Source organism: Macaca thibetana, chromosome 8 (assembly GCF_024542745.1).
Source record: "Macaca thibetana thibetana isolate TM-01 chromosome 8, ASM2454274v1, whole genome shotgun sequence".
NCBI lineage: Eukaryota > Metazoa > Chordata > Mammalia > Primates > Cercopithecidae > Macaca > Macaca thibetana.
In genome coordinates, this window is record NC_065585.1 from 84,171,819 (window position 1) to 84,191,923 (window position 20,105).

At 42.2% G+C, this 20,105-nt stretch overlaps 1 protein-coding gene and 1 pseudogene across 2 annotated transcripts in view; both read right to left on the reverse strand.

Moving 5' to 3' along the window:
- RAB2A (RAB2A, member RAS oncogene family) overlaps positions 1–19,116 on the reverse strand; it is a 103,357-nt gene extending 84,241 nt beyond the window's left edge. Inside the window, exon 1 of the mRNA XM_050802271.1 lies at positions 18,809–19,116. Within this exon, the coding sequence (XP_050658228.1) occupies positions 18,809–18,854 (46 nt within the window). The 5' untranslated portion in view covers positions 18,855–19,116. The remainder of the gene's footprint in view (positions 1–18,808) is intronic.
- LOC126961683 (ubiquinol-cytochrome-c reductase complex assembly factor 2-like) lies at positions 1,468–6,205 on the reverse strand (annotated as a pseudogene). Its single transcript, XR_007728388.1, has one exon. The product of XR_007728388.1 is annotated as a ubiquinol-cytochrome-c reductase complex assembly factor 2-like (transcript).
- Positions 19,117–20,105: the final 989 nt, after the last annotated feature.

Below are 20,105 nucleotides of genomic sequence, written 5' to 3' on the forward strand. Positions count from 1 at the left end.
AAAACTGTAGAACAGCAGTGATTGTATAATCTCACTGGTAGAATTGGGACACATGTACACATACACAGGCTTAGAGAGGTACAGAAAATTTCTGGAAGGATGTTTACCATGCTTGCTTACATATGTAAAGTGTGAAGAGGAACTTTCATCAACACTATATAAGCAGTACTTTTACTGACTTCATCTAACTACCTCCATAGTGTCACTGCATTTAAATAACCAGCAAAACTTCTAGTGTGACCACATATAGCTACTATAAATGTTGATCTGGTAAGAAAATTACAAGAAAGCCTGCAAGTAAAATAATGCACTGTGAAACAGAAAATTTTGATTTCTTTCTCCTCCCTGTGTCTAAAAATCTCTGAAGAATACTACTAAGTAGTACTTTTCAGTAAGACTTATTCATGGCTAAGGCTGAAAATTCACATAGCCACACTTAAGTCCAACATGATTTTTCTATTTCTCCTACAAATTCTCCAAGAAAAGAAACTTTAAGCCAGAGAGAATGGGGGGCAAGGCCAAGCAAGAAAAAAAAAATTAAATGGTGAATGAGGCTTATTACTGTACAAATATCTGAGTTGAGGGTAGAAATTTGCTCCACTTAGAGAATGGGGAAGGGAATAACGCTCCTTAATGCAGATATCCAGAGGGTTAAGCAATCCCTTAAACTATGACACACAATGGTCTTCACAGTATAGTCCCAAGATTCCTTAGTGTTAATCATCATATCCCTTTCCTCCAGTCCTGATGAAAATCCTTTACTGCCACATTTTGTACATCACTCCTGGTATAAAGTCATTAAACTTTCTTGGCAAAATAAGTATGAGGAGCCCAGCCCAGTATTTCTCACATAATATAAAGATGGGGTAAAAGCACAAACTGATTCTACTGATTAGGTGGACAATTATTCAAACAAGTTATACCAAGTCTGTACCTATCACCTGATTTTTCATTTGTTATTTATGTTTTATTTTAAAGAGACAGAATTTTACTACACTGCCCAGGCTGGAGGGCAGTGGCTACTCATAGGCATGATCATGGTACACTGCAGCCCTGAACTCCTAGCCTCAAGCAATCCTCCTATCTCAGTCTTCCAAGTAGCTAGGACTACATGCACATTCCACCACGTCTGGTTATTGATTTTTCATTTGGAAAATGGGGTTAATAGTTACCTACTAAGATTACTGTGAGAACACATATGAATGTCACAACATAGTACCAGCATACAGTAAGCGGGTGCTCAATAAAGGTTTACTGACAATCTGAAATCTGTTATAAGCCATTCACTCCACGGTTAGAAAGTACCCTGTCCACATACCTTTAGTACTTTGTACGTATTTTTATTACATTTTCTGGTAGTTATTGTGGCAAATTGGTCTTCCCTGTAGGGTAGGACAGTCTTCATTTTTTGAACTCCAGCACAGGGACTGCCCACAATAGTATCTTTTTTTTTTTTTTTTTTCCTGTGGGAAACTGGGGCAGTTTTATTGACAATGGCAATGTACAAGACTCCACACCTAGGTATGTGGGCGAGGTAAGGCCTGAGCTCAGGCCTTATGATCCTCCTCCGGACCCTTGGAGGAAAACTTCTCCTGCAGTTTCTTCCACATGCTTTTATCCATTTCCTTAAGCTCTTCCAAGGTGTCTGTGGACAGGATCACCTTGTACTCTTCCAACGACAGGCCACTGAAGCTGGTGTCTCTGGGGCGAGGGTACTTGTGTTTGTAGTAGTTGTATGGAGTCGCGCTAAGCTCTGGTACATCTGATCACAGGCCTCAGGCTCTGCAACCTGGGTATTCTCTCCCTCCCGAAAGGCCTGTGCTACCCGCTGTCACAGGTAAGCGCCCAAGTCCCGGCCCCGTTTGGTCTCGTCCACTGGCCATTCCTCACAGAGCTTAAGAAAAGGCCGGTACCAGCTGGCCACCATTTTGGGCCCCCAATAGTATCTTTTTGTTGTTGTTGTTGTTGTTGTTGTTTTGTTTTGTTTTTGAGACAGAAGTCTTGCTCTGTCGCCCAGGCTGGAGTGTAGTGGTGCGATCCCAGTTCACTGCAACCTCCACCTTCAAGTGATTCTCCTGCCTCAGTCTCCCGAGTAGCTGGGATTAGGCATCCATCACCACGCCCAGCTAATTTTTATATTTTAGTAGAGATGGGGTTTTGCCATGTTGGTCAGGCTGGTCTTGAACTCCTGATCTCAAGCAATCCACCCGCCTTGGCCACCCAAAATGCTAGGATTACAGATGAGAGCCACCACGCCTTGCCCACAATAGTATGTTAAATTTCTTTAAGAAGAAGAAGAAAAATAATCAACTGTGAATCTCTATTCTTTGCATAAACTCCATCTTCCAAGCCTTCATATGTGTCAATCAAACTCCTACTCCAGCACAAATTAACTTACCAGTGAACAAGCTCTTTCCATTTTATGAAGAGTCCAACTGTATGTCTTCTACTCATGGTGCTGATATGAGTCCCTCTTTTATATGTCAGTCACCTAAATATCTGAAAGTCATTATTATATTCTCCTTTAAGTCTTCTTTTTCATGTTAAAATGGTTCAGATACTCAACAATTCCTAAAATGTCATGAATGTTATAGCCTTCATACCAGTGTTACTGGTCTCCTGAGCACGGACTCCTGTTTGTAGATATTCCTTTAAAACAAGATTTTCAGAACTGAATTGCAGTTGAGGCCTGACAGGGTAGAACCTGCCTTATCCGTACACTATACTTTTACTAATCTAGCATCACATTTATTCTTTGGTTCACTTTATTACTTATCTGACTCATATGAATCAAGTAATGTAAAACTAAGTTTTTAGACATGTGTGGATATCGAACCAGCTGACCTCCATTTTGTATTTGTATGATTATTTCACAAGCAAATACTGGGTTTTAACTTCATTTTTATTTAATTCAATTTTGCTACAATTTGGACAATCATTCTGCCTACCAAGGTCACTTTGGATTCTGTCAGTTAAAATCCAAATTATATATTAGCTCTTTCAACCAAACTGAACTGCGTCCAAGCTGTTGCTAATATCAGAAGTAAAAAATTCAGGACTGCATGTAGCAGCATGCTCCTTCCAGCTTGCCGACATGGCAGTCCTTTATGGATACAGTTCTTAAACCAGATGAAAATCCGTGTAGCAGGCTGGGTGTGGTGGCTCATGTATGCAATCCCAGCACTTGCGGAGGCCAAGGCGGACAGACTGCTTGAGCTCGGGAATTTGAGACCAGCCTAGGCAACATAGTGAGACCTTGTCTCTACAAAAAATACAAAAATAGCCGGCTGTGCTGGCATGCACTTGTAGTCCCAGCTACTCAGGAGGCCGAGGTGGGAGGATCGCTTGAGCCCGGGAGACGGAGGTTGCAGTGAGCTGAGATTGTGTCACTGCACTCCAGCCTGGGCAACAGAGCAAGACTCTGTCTCGAAAAAAAAAAAAAAAAAATCCACATAGCTATGAAACCAGTAGAATTTCTTCACCTCACACCCAAGTTTATCCTGAGCAAGTATAACAAATACCTTTACATAGAGGACTGGTGACTCAATTCATCAGGCATACATTATTATTGCTTTAATTTATTACTTTTTAGCTATTTATTAGTTTTTGTGTCAAGTAAAGCCTTGAGCATAAGTAATCTGGGACACATATACTTTTACTTTGCCTTCTGACATAGTTAAAACTGAACTAATAATACTTTATCCAAAGAAAGAAGATAACCACTGACAAACATTTATTTATATCAAAGACTTCTATAGAGCTACAAAACTACCTCTTTCCAAAGGGGTTCAAAACTGACTGAAATCATTCAAGTGGTACCACAAGTACCAAGAGTGAGTGTAGAAGAAATCAACGTAGGCCGGGCACGGTGGCTCATGCCTGTAATTACAGTACTTTAGGAGGCCAAGGCGGGTGGATCACCTCAGGTCAGGAGTTCAAGGCCAGCTTGACCAACATGGTGAAACCCTGTCTCGACTAAAAATACAAAAAAATTAGTTGGGCATGGCAGCCAGCACCTGTAACCCCAGCTACTCGGGAGGGTGTGGCAGGAGAATCACTTGAACCCAGGAGGCGGAGGTTGCAGTGAACCAAGATCGCACCATTGTACTACAGCCTGGGCAACGAGAGCAAAAATCTGTCTAAAAAATAAAAAAAAATTCAAGGTAGAAAACAACTACTGGCTTTCCCATCTATTCCTTGAAGACTAGTGAAAAATAGTACCTCCTTGATATTTTTCTCAATCTCAAGTGGATCGTGAGGACACCTGAGATAGAAAAGAACTTTTTCTTTTATTGAGTCAAGGAGGACAACAGAATCAAGGAGAGCCATTCTGTGGTTAACACATGATCAGCAGAGTGAACAGCTTTTTTTCTATAGGCAAGACCAACTCCACTAAATTTTAGAATGCTCAACAGGTAGGAAATATTATCTCTAAGGTATTACTATTAACAAAGCACTTTGTAGCTTACAAGGCACCTTCACACATTATTTACTTTAAGCTCACAAAAATCCTGTGAGGTAGATAATCCAGGCATTGCTATTGGTTTTTCCAGATGAGAAAACTAAAACTGAAGGGGTATGAACTTTTTACTGAGGTCACAAGTAAACAGTACAGACACCACATTGATCGAGATATGCTAATTACAAATACCAGGCTCTTGGAAAACTTTCAAGAGTGGTGTCTAAGCTAAAATAACCGGAGAGGACTGCATAGTAGTTATTTCTAAAGAAAGACAAATGCAAACGGGTCATCCATCAATTTTAATAATGCAGGGGCAGCAGAGCAAGCATGAATACACTACTGACACTGATATATCAACTGTAAATAAATGAAAGAAACAAATGACTAACACTTAAATTTTAAAGACAGCTGTAAAGCTAGGGGTAAAAAACCAAACCAAACCCTGAGCCTTGGTGAATAACTCTACAGGGCGCACTAGGCAGATACTATACCTGTTTTAGAAACAGAAAATTTCAGAATTTAAATTAATTGTTCATGCGCACTAGTAAGTTAGTGGCAGGTATCTTCTCTTCAGTAACCTCTCTACTGGCCTACAAGGAATAGGTGACCTATCCATGCTTGGAAAAATCTACCATATTATTTCCTGTGCAGGACATGTGCCCGTCTAAACTCAAAAGCCCATGGCAAGTGGGCATGCCTGTGATCTACACCTTGATCTTTGTCTACATGACTGAACCAGGGTGGTACTTGATAGTAGAAATAAACCCAAATCCATCAGTGATTTCAATACATATGAAAACATTAAATTATCCTGTTAAAATACAGCCTCTCAGATTGACATTTTTAAAATATAGAAATGGGCTACAATAAAAAAACAGGCCTTTTTTAAAAAAAAAAGGTGATAAAGGACTAGGCATGGTGGTTCATACTGTAATTCCAACACTTTGGAAGGCTGAGGTAGGAGGATCACTTGAGCCCAGGAGTTGGAGACCAGCCTGGGAAACATGGCAAGACCCATTTCTGCAGAAAATTTAAAAATCAGCCAGGTGCAGACAGGCACAGTGGCTCACACTAGTAATCCCAGCACTTTGGGAGGTTGAGGCAGGCAGATCACGTGAGGTCAGGAGTTTGAGACCAGCCTGGCCAACATGGTGAAACCCTGTCTCTACTAAAAATACAAAAAGTAGCCAGGTGTGTTGGTGTGTGCCTGTAATCTCAGCTACTCAAGAGGCTGAGGCAGAATGGCTTGAACCCAGGAGGCAGAGGTTGCAGTGAGCCAAGACTGTGCTACTGCATTCCAGCCTGGGTGACAGAGCGAGACTCTCTCCAAAAAAAAAAAAAAAATTAACCAGGTATGGTGGCATGTGCCTGTGATCTCAGCTACTTGGGAGGCTAAGATGGGAGGATCCCTTGAGCCCAGGAGGCAGAAGCTGCAGTGAGTCATGATAGTGCTATTGCACTCCAGCCTGGGTGACAGAGCAAGACCCTAACTCAAAAAAAAAGGTGACACAGAACCAGAATGAGTCAACTAATTACTTTGGAGAGAGATTTACATATGCTGGTAAAGCCAAAGATGTATATACCTTCCACCCACAAATCCGCTGCAAGATATATTTCTAAAACTCTTAGCACCCAGCTCAAGGAGGCAGGCACAAGAATAATGTATGCAGTATCGTTTTTACAACAAAATAAACAACTTTAAAATGTCCATAAGAATGGAGAAAACTGCAGTACAAACAACAGAACATAATCAAGCAATTAATATCAATAAAATAGAATGAAATGTATTAATATAGACAAACCCCCAAAGTAATGAGCAAAAAAGTTTCAGAGTCAAGTGTAATGTTTACTTCCTAAACAAAGCACATATGAACTAAATATGCAAAATTAATATCAAATACCTGAATTCAAAAAAATCATATTAAGAAACAAGTGAAGGGAAAACTAATGACAAAGGAATAACTTCTCAGTAAGATGTATGGGTCATAAATACCTTACAAATTAGCCCCCAAATTCATGCGGGGAGGGGAGAAATAATCTGACAGAAGAACAAGAAAAATCCATTGTCATAATATGAAATTTTAACATCTCTCTCCAAAGGTCAAAAAGAAGTAGACAAGGCTGGGCGCGGTGGCTCAAGCCTGTAATCCCAGCACTTTGGGAGGCCGAGACGGGCGGATCACGAGGTCAGGAGATCGAGACCATCCTGGCTAACACGGTGAAACCCCGTCTCTACTAAAAAATACAAAAAACTAGCCGGGCGCGGTGGCGGGCGCCTGTAGTCCCAACTACTCGGGAGGCTGAGGCAGGAGAATGGCGTGAACCCGGGAGGCGGAGCTTGCAGTGAGCTGAGATCCGGCCACTGCACTCCAGCCTGGGCGGCAGAGCGAGACTCCGTCTCAAAAAAAAAAAAAAAAAAAAGAAGTAGACAAAAAACTATATAGAAGATACGATCCACGCTAATATCAAGTCTGATCTAACAGACATGAAAACCTGAACTCACTACATACACAAGAATATACTTTTCAAGCACATATGAAACATGTACAAAAACCAATCAAGTACTCGGCTACAAAATTGGTCTCACACACTGAAGAATCAGCACATATAGTCTACAGTCTCTCAGTTGAATAAAGTCAGAAATCAATAATGAAAAGATTCTTTAAAGAAAAGAAGAAAAAGACAAAAGAAAAAAAGAAAGAAACATGCTTACTGGGTCAAGAGAGAAGCCATGAGAAGAAAACAAAAACTTCGGAGTAGCCAACTGCTCAAGATCTGTTACACAGTTTTACTTGGATTCCTGTAAGTCCTCTTTAAATTCTTATCATAAATCTCTTTTCTTGAGCTATTTCGAGTGTGTTTCTGTTCCTTCACAGAACAAAATCCTACCCAGTCTTTTAAATCATTACCAGGAGCCAGGCACAGTAACTCACACCTGTAATCCCAGCACTTCGCAGGGCTGAGGCAGGAGGATCACTTGAGGCCAGGAGTTTGACAGACCAGCCTAGGCAACATAGTGAAACCTCATCTCTTAAACAAGATAAATCATAAAGTGGACTTGGATGGTCATTCACTCTAAATTAAGCAAAACTGCCAAAAATATAGACATCTGAAATAAAAGGAGTCTTGATAAACAGTCTTGATAATGTAAAAAACTTGCCATAAAACAACTTGATGCAAACAAATAAAAACACCAACACAGGCTAGGAAAAAAAACAATTAGAGACAAGGATAACATGCTCCTTCAAGTATCAGCTGGCCAAAAACAAGCAAGCTAAATGGGGGGCAGTGGGAGGATCAACATATTAGAACACAGAGGGCAAAAAAAATTGTTTTTCCTATTATTAGCATTACTTAGACACTATACAGCACTGGTCAGATTTGGGTGAATTTTTCAAATACATATGGGGAAATTATAGAAACATTCAAAGCAGCAGGATAAAAAATAAAGATATAACCATTTTTTATTCTAGTTGTTGTTACATGTATGATATCATTTATTCATCCCCATTTTATAGATAAGGACACCAAGACTCAGAAAGATCAAATGGGTTGCCCACAGTCACATGGCTGGTAAATAGCAGAGAAAGTACTTTATCCTACTTTTATATAGGATAGTTCTGCATTATTATGCATGAACGGAGGTCCTACCTATTTAAGGGAATTGAAGGCTATGTACTCTCACAGCAACTCAACCGATCAAACAGTAAGCCAACAGAAGAGGTATGATGTGAAATTTATGGGAATCAGGAACTGTAATACGGGGAAGAGAGCATGAACTTTGGAGTCAGAAAAACCTGGGTTCAAGTTCCAGATTGGTCAATTACTAGCTGTATACAAGAAGACTGTATGTGGTAACAAGTGTCCCTTTCCTCACCTATAAAATGGTGTCTTCCTCAGAGATTCAATGAGTTATGCCTCTAGAGAAAATGCCCTATAAAACCAGTTGTATATTTATACTCGCGATACTGTATTATTTTTAAGAGGAATCAGAAGCAAAGCTTCTTTCAAGACCCACAATGTCAGTAGTTACTAAGTATATACATGAACGTACTTCAAAAAAAACAATGAATACTAATATTAGGATAAATTAGCAGGATTGTCTTTTTGCACTGGTTAGTGCTAAATTCAGTGTCCACTTCAAAGAAGTCTACAAAACCTCGTATCACAGATTTTGAGTATAAATGTCCTGATATGGTTTGGCTTCGTGTCCCCATGAAAATTTCATCTGGAATTATTATCTCCACGTGCTGGGGGAGTGGCTAATCTGGTTGTTTGATAAGGCATGGCCCTTCCTCCATTGTTCTCTCTCCTGCAGTCTTGTGAAGAAGGTACCTGCTTCCCCTTTGCCTTCTGCCATGACTGCAATTTTTCTGAGGCCTTTCCAGCTATCCAAACTGTGAGCCAATTAAACCTCTTTTGTTTATAAATTATCTAGTCTCGTGCCATATCTTTATAGCAGTATGAAAATGGACTAATACACGTCCTTTCTGATATTACTTTACTGTTTCTACCATTTGTTCCTTAGCCCTTGAAATTGTCTGGCTCTGTGTCCCTACCCAAATCTCACATCAAATTGTAATTTCCAATGTTGGTGGAGGGGCCTGGTGGGAGCTGATTGGGTCACAGAGGTGGATTTCCCCCACTTGCTGTTCTCAGTGACAGTGAGTTCTCACGAGAGCTGGTTGCTTAAAAGTGGGTAGCACTTCCCCCTTCACTCTCTCTTTCCTGGTCTGACATGGCAAAATGTACTTGCTTGCCCTTCACCTTCTCCCATGATTGTAAGTTTCCTGAGGCCTCCCAGCCACGCTTCCTGTACAGCCTATGGAACTGTGTGTTAATTAAACCTCTTTTTCTTCATAAATTCCCCAGTCTCACGTAGTTTTTTTTTTTTTTTTTTTTTTTTTTTTTTTTTTTAAGACGGAGTCTTGCACTGTTGCCCAGGCTGGAGTGCAATGGTGCCATCTCAGCTCACTGCAACCTCTGCCACCCGGGTTCAAGCGATGCTCTTGTCTCAGCCTCCTGAGTAGCTGGGATTACAGGTGCATGTCATCACGCCCGGCTAATTTTTTGTATCTTAGTAGAGACGGGGTTTCACCGTGTTGCCCAGGCTGGTCTCGAACTCCTGAGCGCAGGCAATCCACCTGCCTTGGCCTCCAAAGTGCTAGGATTACAGGCATGAACCATCATGCCGAGCCTCAGATAGTTCTTTATAGCAGTGTGAGAATGGATTAATGCAGCCCTTTATGGTAGGCAGAATAATGCCCTCCAAAAGATATTAACATCCTAATCCCCAGAACCTGTGAATATTTTACCCTACACGGCAAGGGAACTTTGCAGATTTGATTAAGATTAGACCTTGAGATGGAGAGATTAGCATGGATTATCCAGGTAAGCCCAATCTAATCACACGCATCCTTAGAAGTGAAGAACCTTTCCTACAACAGAGAGACATGCGATGGCCCAACAAGAATAAGAAAGATGAGACACAAGAAGGACGTGACCCACTGTTGTTGGTTGTGAAGATGGAGGAAGGGGACCATGGGCCAAGGGATGTGGGTAGGTGGGTGGACTCTAGAAGCTAGGAAAAGCTCTCAGATGATAGCCAGGAAGGAAATGGGGTCTCAGCCCTACAGTTTCATGGAAGTGTATTCTGCCAACAACCTGAATGAGCCAAGACTCTCTAGAAGGGAACCCAGTCCTATTGAAACCTGGATTTCAGCCCAGTGAGACATCTTAGACTTCTGAACTATATAAGATAAATTCATGTTGTTTCAGTTGCTAAGTTTCTGGTAGCTTGTTATGATAGCAATAGAAAGCTAATATACACACACACACACACACACACACACATATATATACACATATATATCCTTACTCTCTCATTTACATTAAAAAACTAAAAAAAATTATATAAGTGCCCTTAAATCCTGTTTTGAAACAAGGAGGAATAAATTGGTCAATGCATGCAGCCTACCCAGCAGAACCTACCTGGCACACATTCATCACTTACTGAAGCACTAACTCTAACTCTGTATCAGGCACCATCCTTCCTTTAAGGAGTTGGCTACAGCATGCAGCTATCGATATTCATTTTCTCCCTTAGATTTGGCTAAAAACACAGTGACTCTCAGCTATACCTGAAAATAAGAATACTTTAAAGTGAGAACTGGGAGAAACCTAAAGCTACATTGTGACTATGAAAAGTAAAAATTCAGAAGATATGGGGAAGGAAAGAGCAAACAAAGGGGAATGGAGCCAGACCACCCTGTAATCAAGAGAATGGCCCGTGGAGTCAGACACCCCTCGATCTTTGTTCTACCACTGTATTTGTTCGTTTTCACACTGCTATAAAGACACTACCCGAGACTGGTAATTTATAAAGGAAAGAGGCTTAATTGACTCACAGTTCTGCATGGCTGGGGAGGCCTCAGAAACCTTATAATCATGGCAGAAGGGGAAGCAGGCACATACTACATGGCAGCAGGAGAAAAACAGAGTATGAATGAGGAACTGTCAAACACTTATAAAACAACCAGATCTCAAGAGCACTCACTACCACCAGATCAGCATGGGGGAATCGCCCCTATGATCCAGTCCTCCCACTGGATCCCTCCCTCGACACGTGGGGACTACAGAAATTAAAACTTGCGATGAGATTTGAGTGGGACACAGAGCCAAACCATATCAACCATCTACTAAGATAACTTGCCCCAAATGGCACAACTCAGTTTCTTCATCTGTAAAACAGTAATCTCATATGTCTGTTGAATAATTAACAGATAATAAGTTTTTGATATGGTGTAGGAACTATAAAAAGTGTGGAAGATTACTCATGAGAATCTGCTATACAGACCACAGTGCCAAAAGCTAATGTGATGGAGAATTCCATGCAAATTCAGTCTGGCTACACCTAAGGGATTAAATAAAATCCCCCAAAGCAGAAAATTTGACAGCAGAAAAAGAAGAATCAATTTTAGAAAAATAAGCAAAAAAGGCCCATGGCTAAACCAGCAGTGGAATTTTACAGTACTACCATCACTACAAACAATATTTTTTAAAAATACTGATGACTGGGACTCCCCGGAGAGTGACTAAAACAGCATTTCCATGGATGAGAACCAAATATTAATAGTCTGAGTTGAGAAACACCGCAGAAATTAAAAGGGGGCTTCCATCTGTGCATGACAGGAAAAGAATCTAGAACCTTTTTGCCAGGCATCTCTTACTTACAAGTAACAGCTAAAACTAGAGTACTTTAAAACTTGCAAATAATCAAGGCTAACGAAATCAAATGGGACAGTTTCTTGGAGAAAATGTAAAGTTAGGAGGGAGACAAGAGAGGTCTGCATATAGCTGCATCTTTTGTACCAAAGGACACAGTCTCACAGACTGAGGACGAGCAGAGAATAACAAATGAAGTAAGCACAGCTGGGCCAGAAGGAAAGGGAAAAACAGCCGAGATGGCAAAATTAGGGCTTGCTCAAATAAAACATCAAACTGGCTGGCTACTGCAAGAGGAGGACAGCTGAAGAGTTAAAACGAAGGAGGGGAGCAGTTGGGGTGATAAAAGAGAAAATTTCATGCTGGACAGGAATGGCATAGGACAGAAAGGACAGAATACCAATTGAGAAGATAAGGAGGGAGAGTCACCAGAGGAGTTTAAGAAAGGTAAATAGGAATGAGAACAACAGGGACAATGGCCTCTATGATTCACTATAAAGTCTCAGGCACAGTATAAATATTAGGTGGAGGAAGTAGTAAATAAACTGGGTTAGAAAACAGACAGCAAAGAGCTAGTTAAATATCCTGAAGGACCACTAATAACATACAAAAATTTAAGGATAACAAAAGTATATCATCTAAATTGCAAATGATGTTAAAAGATGTTTCAGCTCTCATTTGATAAATGAAACAGCTAAGCACATCTAAAAACGGGCAAAACTAAATAATATAGTTTAGGAATCTGTAAGTGATACAACTACGAAGAAAAGCAGGGGAGGATTAATACAAAATTCAGGCTAGTGGAAAACTGGTTGAGAAAGAGATGTATGTAAGAATGTGGAGTCCTTGGCTGGGCATGGTGGCTCACACCTGTAATCCCAGCACTTTGGGAGGCAGAGGCGGGCAGATCACGAGGTCGGGAGATCAAGACCATCCTGGCTAACATGGTGAAAGCCCGTCTTTACTAAAAATACAAAAAATTAGCCAGGTGTGGCGGCATGCGCCTGTAGTCCCAGCTACTTGGGAGGCTGAGGCAGGAGAATGGCGTGAACCCGGGAGGCGGAGGTTGCAGGGAGCTGAGACTGCGCCACTGCACTCCAGCCTGGGCGACAGAGAGAGACTCGATCTCAAGGGAAAAAAAAAGCAAGAATGTGGAGTCCTTTTGCATGTGTGTTTATCATTATTCTTTAAAACTATTAAACTGCATATATATTACATATATTCTTTTATATGCATGCTATATCTCATAATAAAAAAGCTTTTATAGAATTTTTCTACCTCTGAACTTCCCAGTTTGTTTTTTGAAGATAACTCTAACAAATCTGCTTATATAATAAAATAAAATGACTAGTATTTCTGGCCACAGGTTTTGCAACATTCAGCTCCACCTCAAATTTAGTCAATCAAAATCCCTAGGGGTTGGGTTGCTGAATTTTTTTTTTTTTTTAACAAACACCTCAGTGATTCACAAGAATCTAAAGAATCTCAAATTTGAGTCTCCCACAGAAAGGTCTTCCTTCTGTTTTTCTCCAGAGCTCCTGAAAATCTAATCCCATTCCTTCCCCAAATCCTCTAGAACTTTGCTCCTTCCCTCCCCTTCTCTTGTATTTAACCTTTCAACCTCAAGTCTCTCCTATCTTAAAATACAAACACGCACTCACATCTACTCTTCAATAAAATAACCCATGCATGGTTCTACTTGTAACTTTCCAATAACTCTTTTGGTAAAAGCACCAATATTACGTGTGATATTGTTTAAATTTTTTTTAAAAAAACAAAGTAGAAGGACCCTACAATATAAAAAGCCCCATTTCACCAACACCAACTCTTCCAGTGTAACCAATATAAGCATATAATTCTACTCTCCTCCCCAGAAGTAACAGTTAAGTGTGTAGTCTTGGGACTTTTTCTATTTACACATATAAAAATCCACAGTTTTTTTAAACAATATAAATGAAAATACACCTTAGTTCTCCCCCTCATTGATGTCTGAATCAAACACTGTGGCAAAGCACTAATGTCTTCCTACCATTTCAACCAAAAGTCCCTAACCTCTACTGCACATGACACTAGTAACCACTCCCTCTCTATTCCATGACACTGTACTGCCCAGGTCTTTCTTGCTTTTTTGATTATTCCTTGTTAGTCTACTATGCTGATAACTTTCCCCATGTGCCCCATGAACACTAGTATTTCCCACCATTACATCCACGCTTTCATCTGTCAATGCATTCAATGAACAATCACACCTACTTCATTCCAGGAGGACAACTTTGTCAGATCCCCATTTGTCAATGGTTTTGCATGTGAACCAATGCTCCAAATCACTTGCATCAAAGAAACAAACGCTGCCTTGCCACGGTGGCTCACACCTGTAATCCCAGCACTTAAGGAGGCTGAGGTGAGTGGATCACTTGAGGTAAGGAGTTCGAGACCAGTCAGACCAACATGGCGAAATCCCATCTCTACTAAAAATACAAAAATTAGCTGAGAGTGGGGGCAGATGCCTGTAATCCCAGCTACTGGGGATGCCTGTAATCCCAGCTACTGGGTAAGAGAATCACTTGAACTTAGGAGGTGGACATTGCAGTGAACTGAGATCACACCACTGCACTCCAGCCTGTGTACAAGAGCAAAACTCTGTCTCAAAAAAAAAAAAAAAAAGATAAAAGAAAGAAACAAATGCTTGCAATTTTGGCATGATACATAATTTCACTTTGCAACTAATTCAAACTACATTATGATCAGCAAGCCCCTAAGCCAATCAGGAGGATGGGAATCAGAAGTAAGCTTGAGAAATTAATTTTTTAAAGTGATAACTTATTAATAATTATTTTCATGTCATGATAATTCTTCTTCCCTACATAACCCTGTAATTTCAAAAGCTCAGAAAATGAACTCTCAGGTAATAGGGACTCCATTTTATGTTATTAGCTCCCAAATCTCTATCCCAGATTACTCTCTCCTGAGCCAGAAATAAACTTTCAACTACATACCAGACATTCCCCCATGCCCACTCTGGCAGTGCCTACTCATCATTCCAATTTCAGCTCAAACATCACCTAGCGCCTCCCCTCAAGGATCCATCCACTTATCTATTAAATGAATCTGACACTCAGTGGTGTACCCTTGCATCTAAGACAAAGCCAAAGACCTTCCCACTAAAAAGATTATTTAAAATGCAAGTGGGGCTGACAACAGTGGCTCGTGCTTGTAATCTGGCACTTTGGGAGGCTGAAGTGGGAGGATGGCTTGAGCCCAGGAGTTTGAGACCAGTCTGAGCAACACAGTGAGAGCCCATCTCTACAAGAATTTAAAAATTAGCCAGGCGTGGTGGCATGTTCCTGTGTTCCCAGCTACTTGGAAGACTTAGGGTGGGAGGATTGCTTGGGCCCAGGAGACTGAAGCTGTAGTGAGTGAGCCGTAATAGTGCCACTGCACTCCTGTCTGGGTGACAGAGATCATGTCTCAATAGATAAATAAATAATATAAAGTAAAATAAAATAAAATGTAAGCGGTGGGTATATACATAAGACAGAAAAATAAATAAAAAATAAAATGTAAGTGGGACTGGGACTGAAGAGAGGCGAAACAGAATGAGGGAACAGAGGAGGGGACCAGCATAAAATGCAACAGGGAGTGGTAGGATTTGTTAAAATCTCAAAAGAATAGATAAAAAGGAGTTGGCCAGGTGACAAAAATCTTTGACATAACTTTTTTTGATAGGGAAAAACAAGAAAGGGTGCTTCAGATATTAACAGAAATAAGAACGCAACCAAATTTGTGCCTTTGTTTACCTTGCTGAGCATTGAGCGGCAGGGAGGGTTATTGATAAGGTTAAAATGCTAGGCAGATGCTAGAGTTTCAGGTGCAAAAATTACTATAGGTTTGTATTTTTTCTCTCCTTTTATGCTTGAAAATTAACTGCTTATTAAATAAATAACGGCTTATTAAAAACCACTTTCCACTTTACATCTAGATTTAAATGACACATTTTACTAAATGACTCAGAAACAAGACAGGAACAAGGAAACAATTTAAAGCTACATTTTAACTGCATTTAGTCTTACAGTAAGAAAACAACTCAATAGTATCATCATGATCATGTAAAAGTTTTTAAAACCTCTTCTACTAAGGAGGGAACTCTGTAAAGGAAAAATGTGCATTGTTCCTTTCCCTTGAGAAATCAAAGTACTTTCACATTTATCCTCATTTTATCTCACATACTGAGAGAAGGTTATAGGTTAGGGAAACAGGGAAACAGAAAAATTAAGTGATTTCCTTCATTCTAAGATGCATGTTTTTGACCCTGACTTTTTAAAAAATCAAGGTGGATCTCACATTACTGATTTTAAAGCCATCTTTTCTAGGGGAGGGCCACACTGAGTGTATCTTACAACTATGGGTATCCTCTGAATTCAAAAAATATGATAAAGGATTTTGCCCAAATTAATAAGCAAGAAAGTGGCAGAACTGGGTAAAAACAACAACAACAACAAAAAATCTCTGTTAAGCTATTTATACAAAGAGGAATATAGCAGCCTGTTTGGCTCCTCTCTTATTAATTAAATATACAGGGCCTACCTTTTACTAGGCTCTTCCTGAAAGAAACACAGAGCCATACATAACATCTTTTCTGCCTTCAAGAAGTATATAATGGTGCCTACATAATAGAGATGCCTATACAAATATCTATAAAACAAAAAAGTCTGGGATCAATATCAGAAGAATGACACAGAGTGAGAAACATAAATTCAAAAAAGGAGTAGTCACTTTTCAGCCAGGATACTGTGAAAATCTTCACACAATAAGAGCTTAATATATGTTGACTGTGAAGGCATTATGGAAAACTCAGATAAGACTTTGAAGGACTGATGGATTTTCCACAGGGAGAGATTGTGCCAGAAAGCACTCTAAGAATAGAGAGTAGCAGGGCCCAGGAAAAAAAACACCGAAATCAGCCACGGGGTCTCAAATGGCAGAAGCAAGGTGGGGAATAGTGGGAAAGAAGGCTAGAAATGTAGATAGGGGCTAAAATACAGAGTTCACTGAAGGTCAAACAAAAAATTGTGAGCAAACGGGAGCCTTTTGACATTCATGCTTCAGGAAGACTAAACGGACAGTAAACTACACTGGCTGAACTGGAGTGGGGAGAAGTACTGCTGCAGACAACACAGTGTCAAGAATTCCATTCCTGAACTAGGTCGTATCAGCAGCAATGACAAGAAAGAAGTGTCTTCCCTTCGAACTGCGCTTTTGGATAAGAGCAAATTCCAAGAGAACAGAGCATTAACTTGTTAGGATTTGTAGCCCCACTACTCCCTGCACAATACTTTATTTACCCACAGTAGAGCCTGAAATAAAAAACTGAAAAATGGCAATCAGCAAAGTCTGATTTGAATCTTCACCACTAATGAGATAGCCAAAAGGCCATAGTCACAAGCTTCTATTTCTCAAACCCAGTAATATTACAGTTAATGTGGCATTCCTCTCCAATCATGTTTTTACAGACTAAATCAAATTTTGCCAGAAGGCTTTAGAATTCTCCTTCCTTCATCCAAATACACCACAGCATTTTTCTTTTAAAGTTTATAAATCCAATTTCAACACACACACACACACACACACACACACACACACACCAGAAAACCTTGCTGAAAACTCATTTATCTAGCAGAAAGTTTTTCTTTCAGGCAGCAATCAACATGCCTTTTTTTTTTTTTGAGACGGAGTCTCTGTGTCGCCCAGCCTGGAGTGCAGTGGCGCAATCTCGGCTCACTGCAACCTCCACCTCCCGGGCTCAAGTGATCCTCCTGCCTCAGCCTCCCAAGTGGCTGGTATTACAGGGGCCCGCCACCACGCCCGGCTAACTTTTGTACTTTTAGTAGAGACGAGGTTTCACCATGTTGGCCAAGCAGGTCTCGAACTCCTGACCTCACCTCAGGTGATCCCCCACCTCGGCCTCCAAAAGTGCTAGGATTACAGGCGTGAGCCACCGCGTCCGGCCAACATGCTCATTTAGTTACGTATAGAGCCTGCCACATCATTAGTTCAACTACAAACTGCTGCTTACATTACCAAAGTTGTGCAAAGGCTCCAAAGTTGTGCAAGAGTAACCACTGAAATCAGACTCTGGTATATTAATAGTTGCAACATCTAAACAATCTTTATGTTTATTATTAGATTCAAAGTAATGCCAAATCACAGGTATTAAAAATATCTACGAAGAGTTTGTTTACGTTTCTGTGGAATACACTAGGATGTCATTTTAAGTGAGAATAACTGAATTTCTTTCTGCTTCAAATGGGCATGAGCTCACCTGAAAATTAGCAGTTGACACCGAACCTGACATATCTAAAACATCAGCGTCCCCAACAGACATACGTAAGTACACACCCAGAGCACTGAACGACTTTACATTACTATTAAATAACCCCAGTTCACACGTGGCAAAAGTGCACAGAACTCGTTCATGCTTTCCTAACCCCGAAAGGGATTCTTCAGCCGTCAAGTAATGAGACGTGACTTATTCCGCCTTGAGAGTTAAAAGTGTTAAAAAAAAGCACATATATGTATATATTATATATATTTTAAAGCTTTCCTTTTCTCCTTCTCAGCTGCCTGTCCCACACCAAAAAGCGCCTTGCCCAGGCCTTGACAGATGCGTGCAGGTGGAGGAAGGTTGTTACTGGTCAGGAACTAAGACCCGGGTCCCAACACCTTCTGCTCGCCTAGGATTCCCTTTTTCTTTCTTCTGGGGCCGCGAAGAGACCTAACGCGAGGGGCCCTGGGGGTGGGGTGCAGTCATGTGAGTCGGGCCCCGGCGGCCCTGCGCTAGGCCTCCCCTCCTGTCACACACTTCCTGAATCGAGTGTCGCAAACGGCTGCCGCGGCCCTCGGCTGCAAGACTGGCCCGGTCGGGGGCCGCAGACCGGGCCTGGCCAGGCCGCGGCCGCTCGCAGTGCCCACGTCACCAGCTCCAGCACTGCGGAAATGGAGCGGCGCGGCCGGGAGGGAGGCGCCGGGTGGAGTCCGCGTCCCCGCCACCGCCAGACGCCGTTTGCCTCTCAGTCCAGGTCCGGAGGCCGCCGACACTCGCCCGACCGCGCCCGGGGCCCTCACCTGTGTCGCCGATTATGATGTACTTGAAGAGATAGGCGTACGCCATGGCCACGGCCGCTCAGTGCCAGGGCACACGGCTCCTCCTCCCGCTACTGCTCCTCCTCCGCGCCCCTAACCCCGGCGCCGCTCAGCCTCGAAACGCCAGGCCCCGCCCGCCGCCGCCGCCGCTGCTGTCAGCCGCCGGGAGTGAGGGGCTGTGAGGAAGCCGGACGAACTGACACCCGCAGAGCCGAAGGAGACAGCGCCCGACCGAGCCCAGCCGAACAATAACAGCCACCGCGGCACCTCCGCCCCGCCTCCGCGTCGACCCGGAAGTGCTGCGGCCGCCGGCGCCGCCGGAGGAAGGGGAGGAGCCCCGCACGCTGGCCGCGCCCCGGCGGCCGCAGCACCGCCCCGCACCGAGCAGGAGTTACTTGGTCCGCTCTGTCCCTAGGCAAGGCGAGTCCGGGCTCTGGTCTTTCCGCGACGTTTGAGCGGGCGAGCCCGGCGGCCAGGAGACGCCGGGAACGGGACTGGTGGGGATGCAGAGGCTAGGTTCTGTCGCCTTCCGCCCTGCGGTGGGGGCGCGGGGCACGTGGGGGGACGGCAGAGGCGGTGTTCGGTGCAGGGCCCCGCCCTGGGCTGCTGAAAATGTGTGTGAAAATGTGGGAGGCACACGGCGAGGGGGTGGGGTGTTATTTCTGTGTTTGGCATCGGGGCTTGAAGGTGAAAAATGGCAGTATTTATAAATGGGAAACCGTAAATCTGGGACTGCGAAGTAAATCATGGTATGCGCATACAGTGGAGTACTACGTTGCTCTCTCCTGAGGTCAGGAGTTCGAGACCAACTTGGCCAACATGGCGAAACCGCGTCTCTTCTAAAAATACAAAAATTAGCCGGGCGTGGTGGCGCTCGCCTGTAATCCCAGCTACTCGGGAGCCTGAGGCAGGAGAATCACTTGAACCCGGGAGGTGGAGGTTGTAGTGAGCCGAGATTGCACCACTGCACTCCAGCCTGGGCTACAGAGCGGGACTCTGTCTCAAAATAATAATAGTAAATAAAAATGAATAAAGCCTCTGGATCTGTCCTGGTTTTGAGGGTTGCTCAAAAAAAAAAAAAGCCTGATTTAGGTTAAGCAAAACCGAGACAGTCTGTGTATGTGTGTGTATATAACATGCACCATATGTAATATATGAATTGTATACAATTTTTATGTGTGACAAATAGTGGGAAAACATTTACATTCCTATATATGCATAATCAATCTGAAAGGAAAGGTAACTGGTATTAAGAGAAAGGAGGGAATGGAATTGGGGG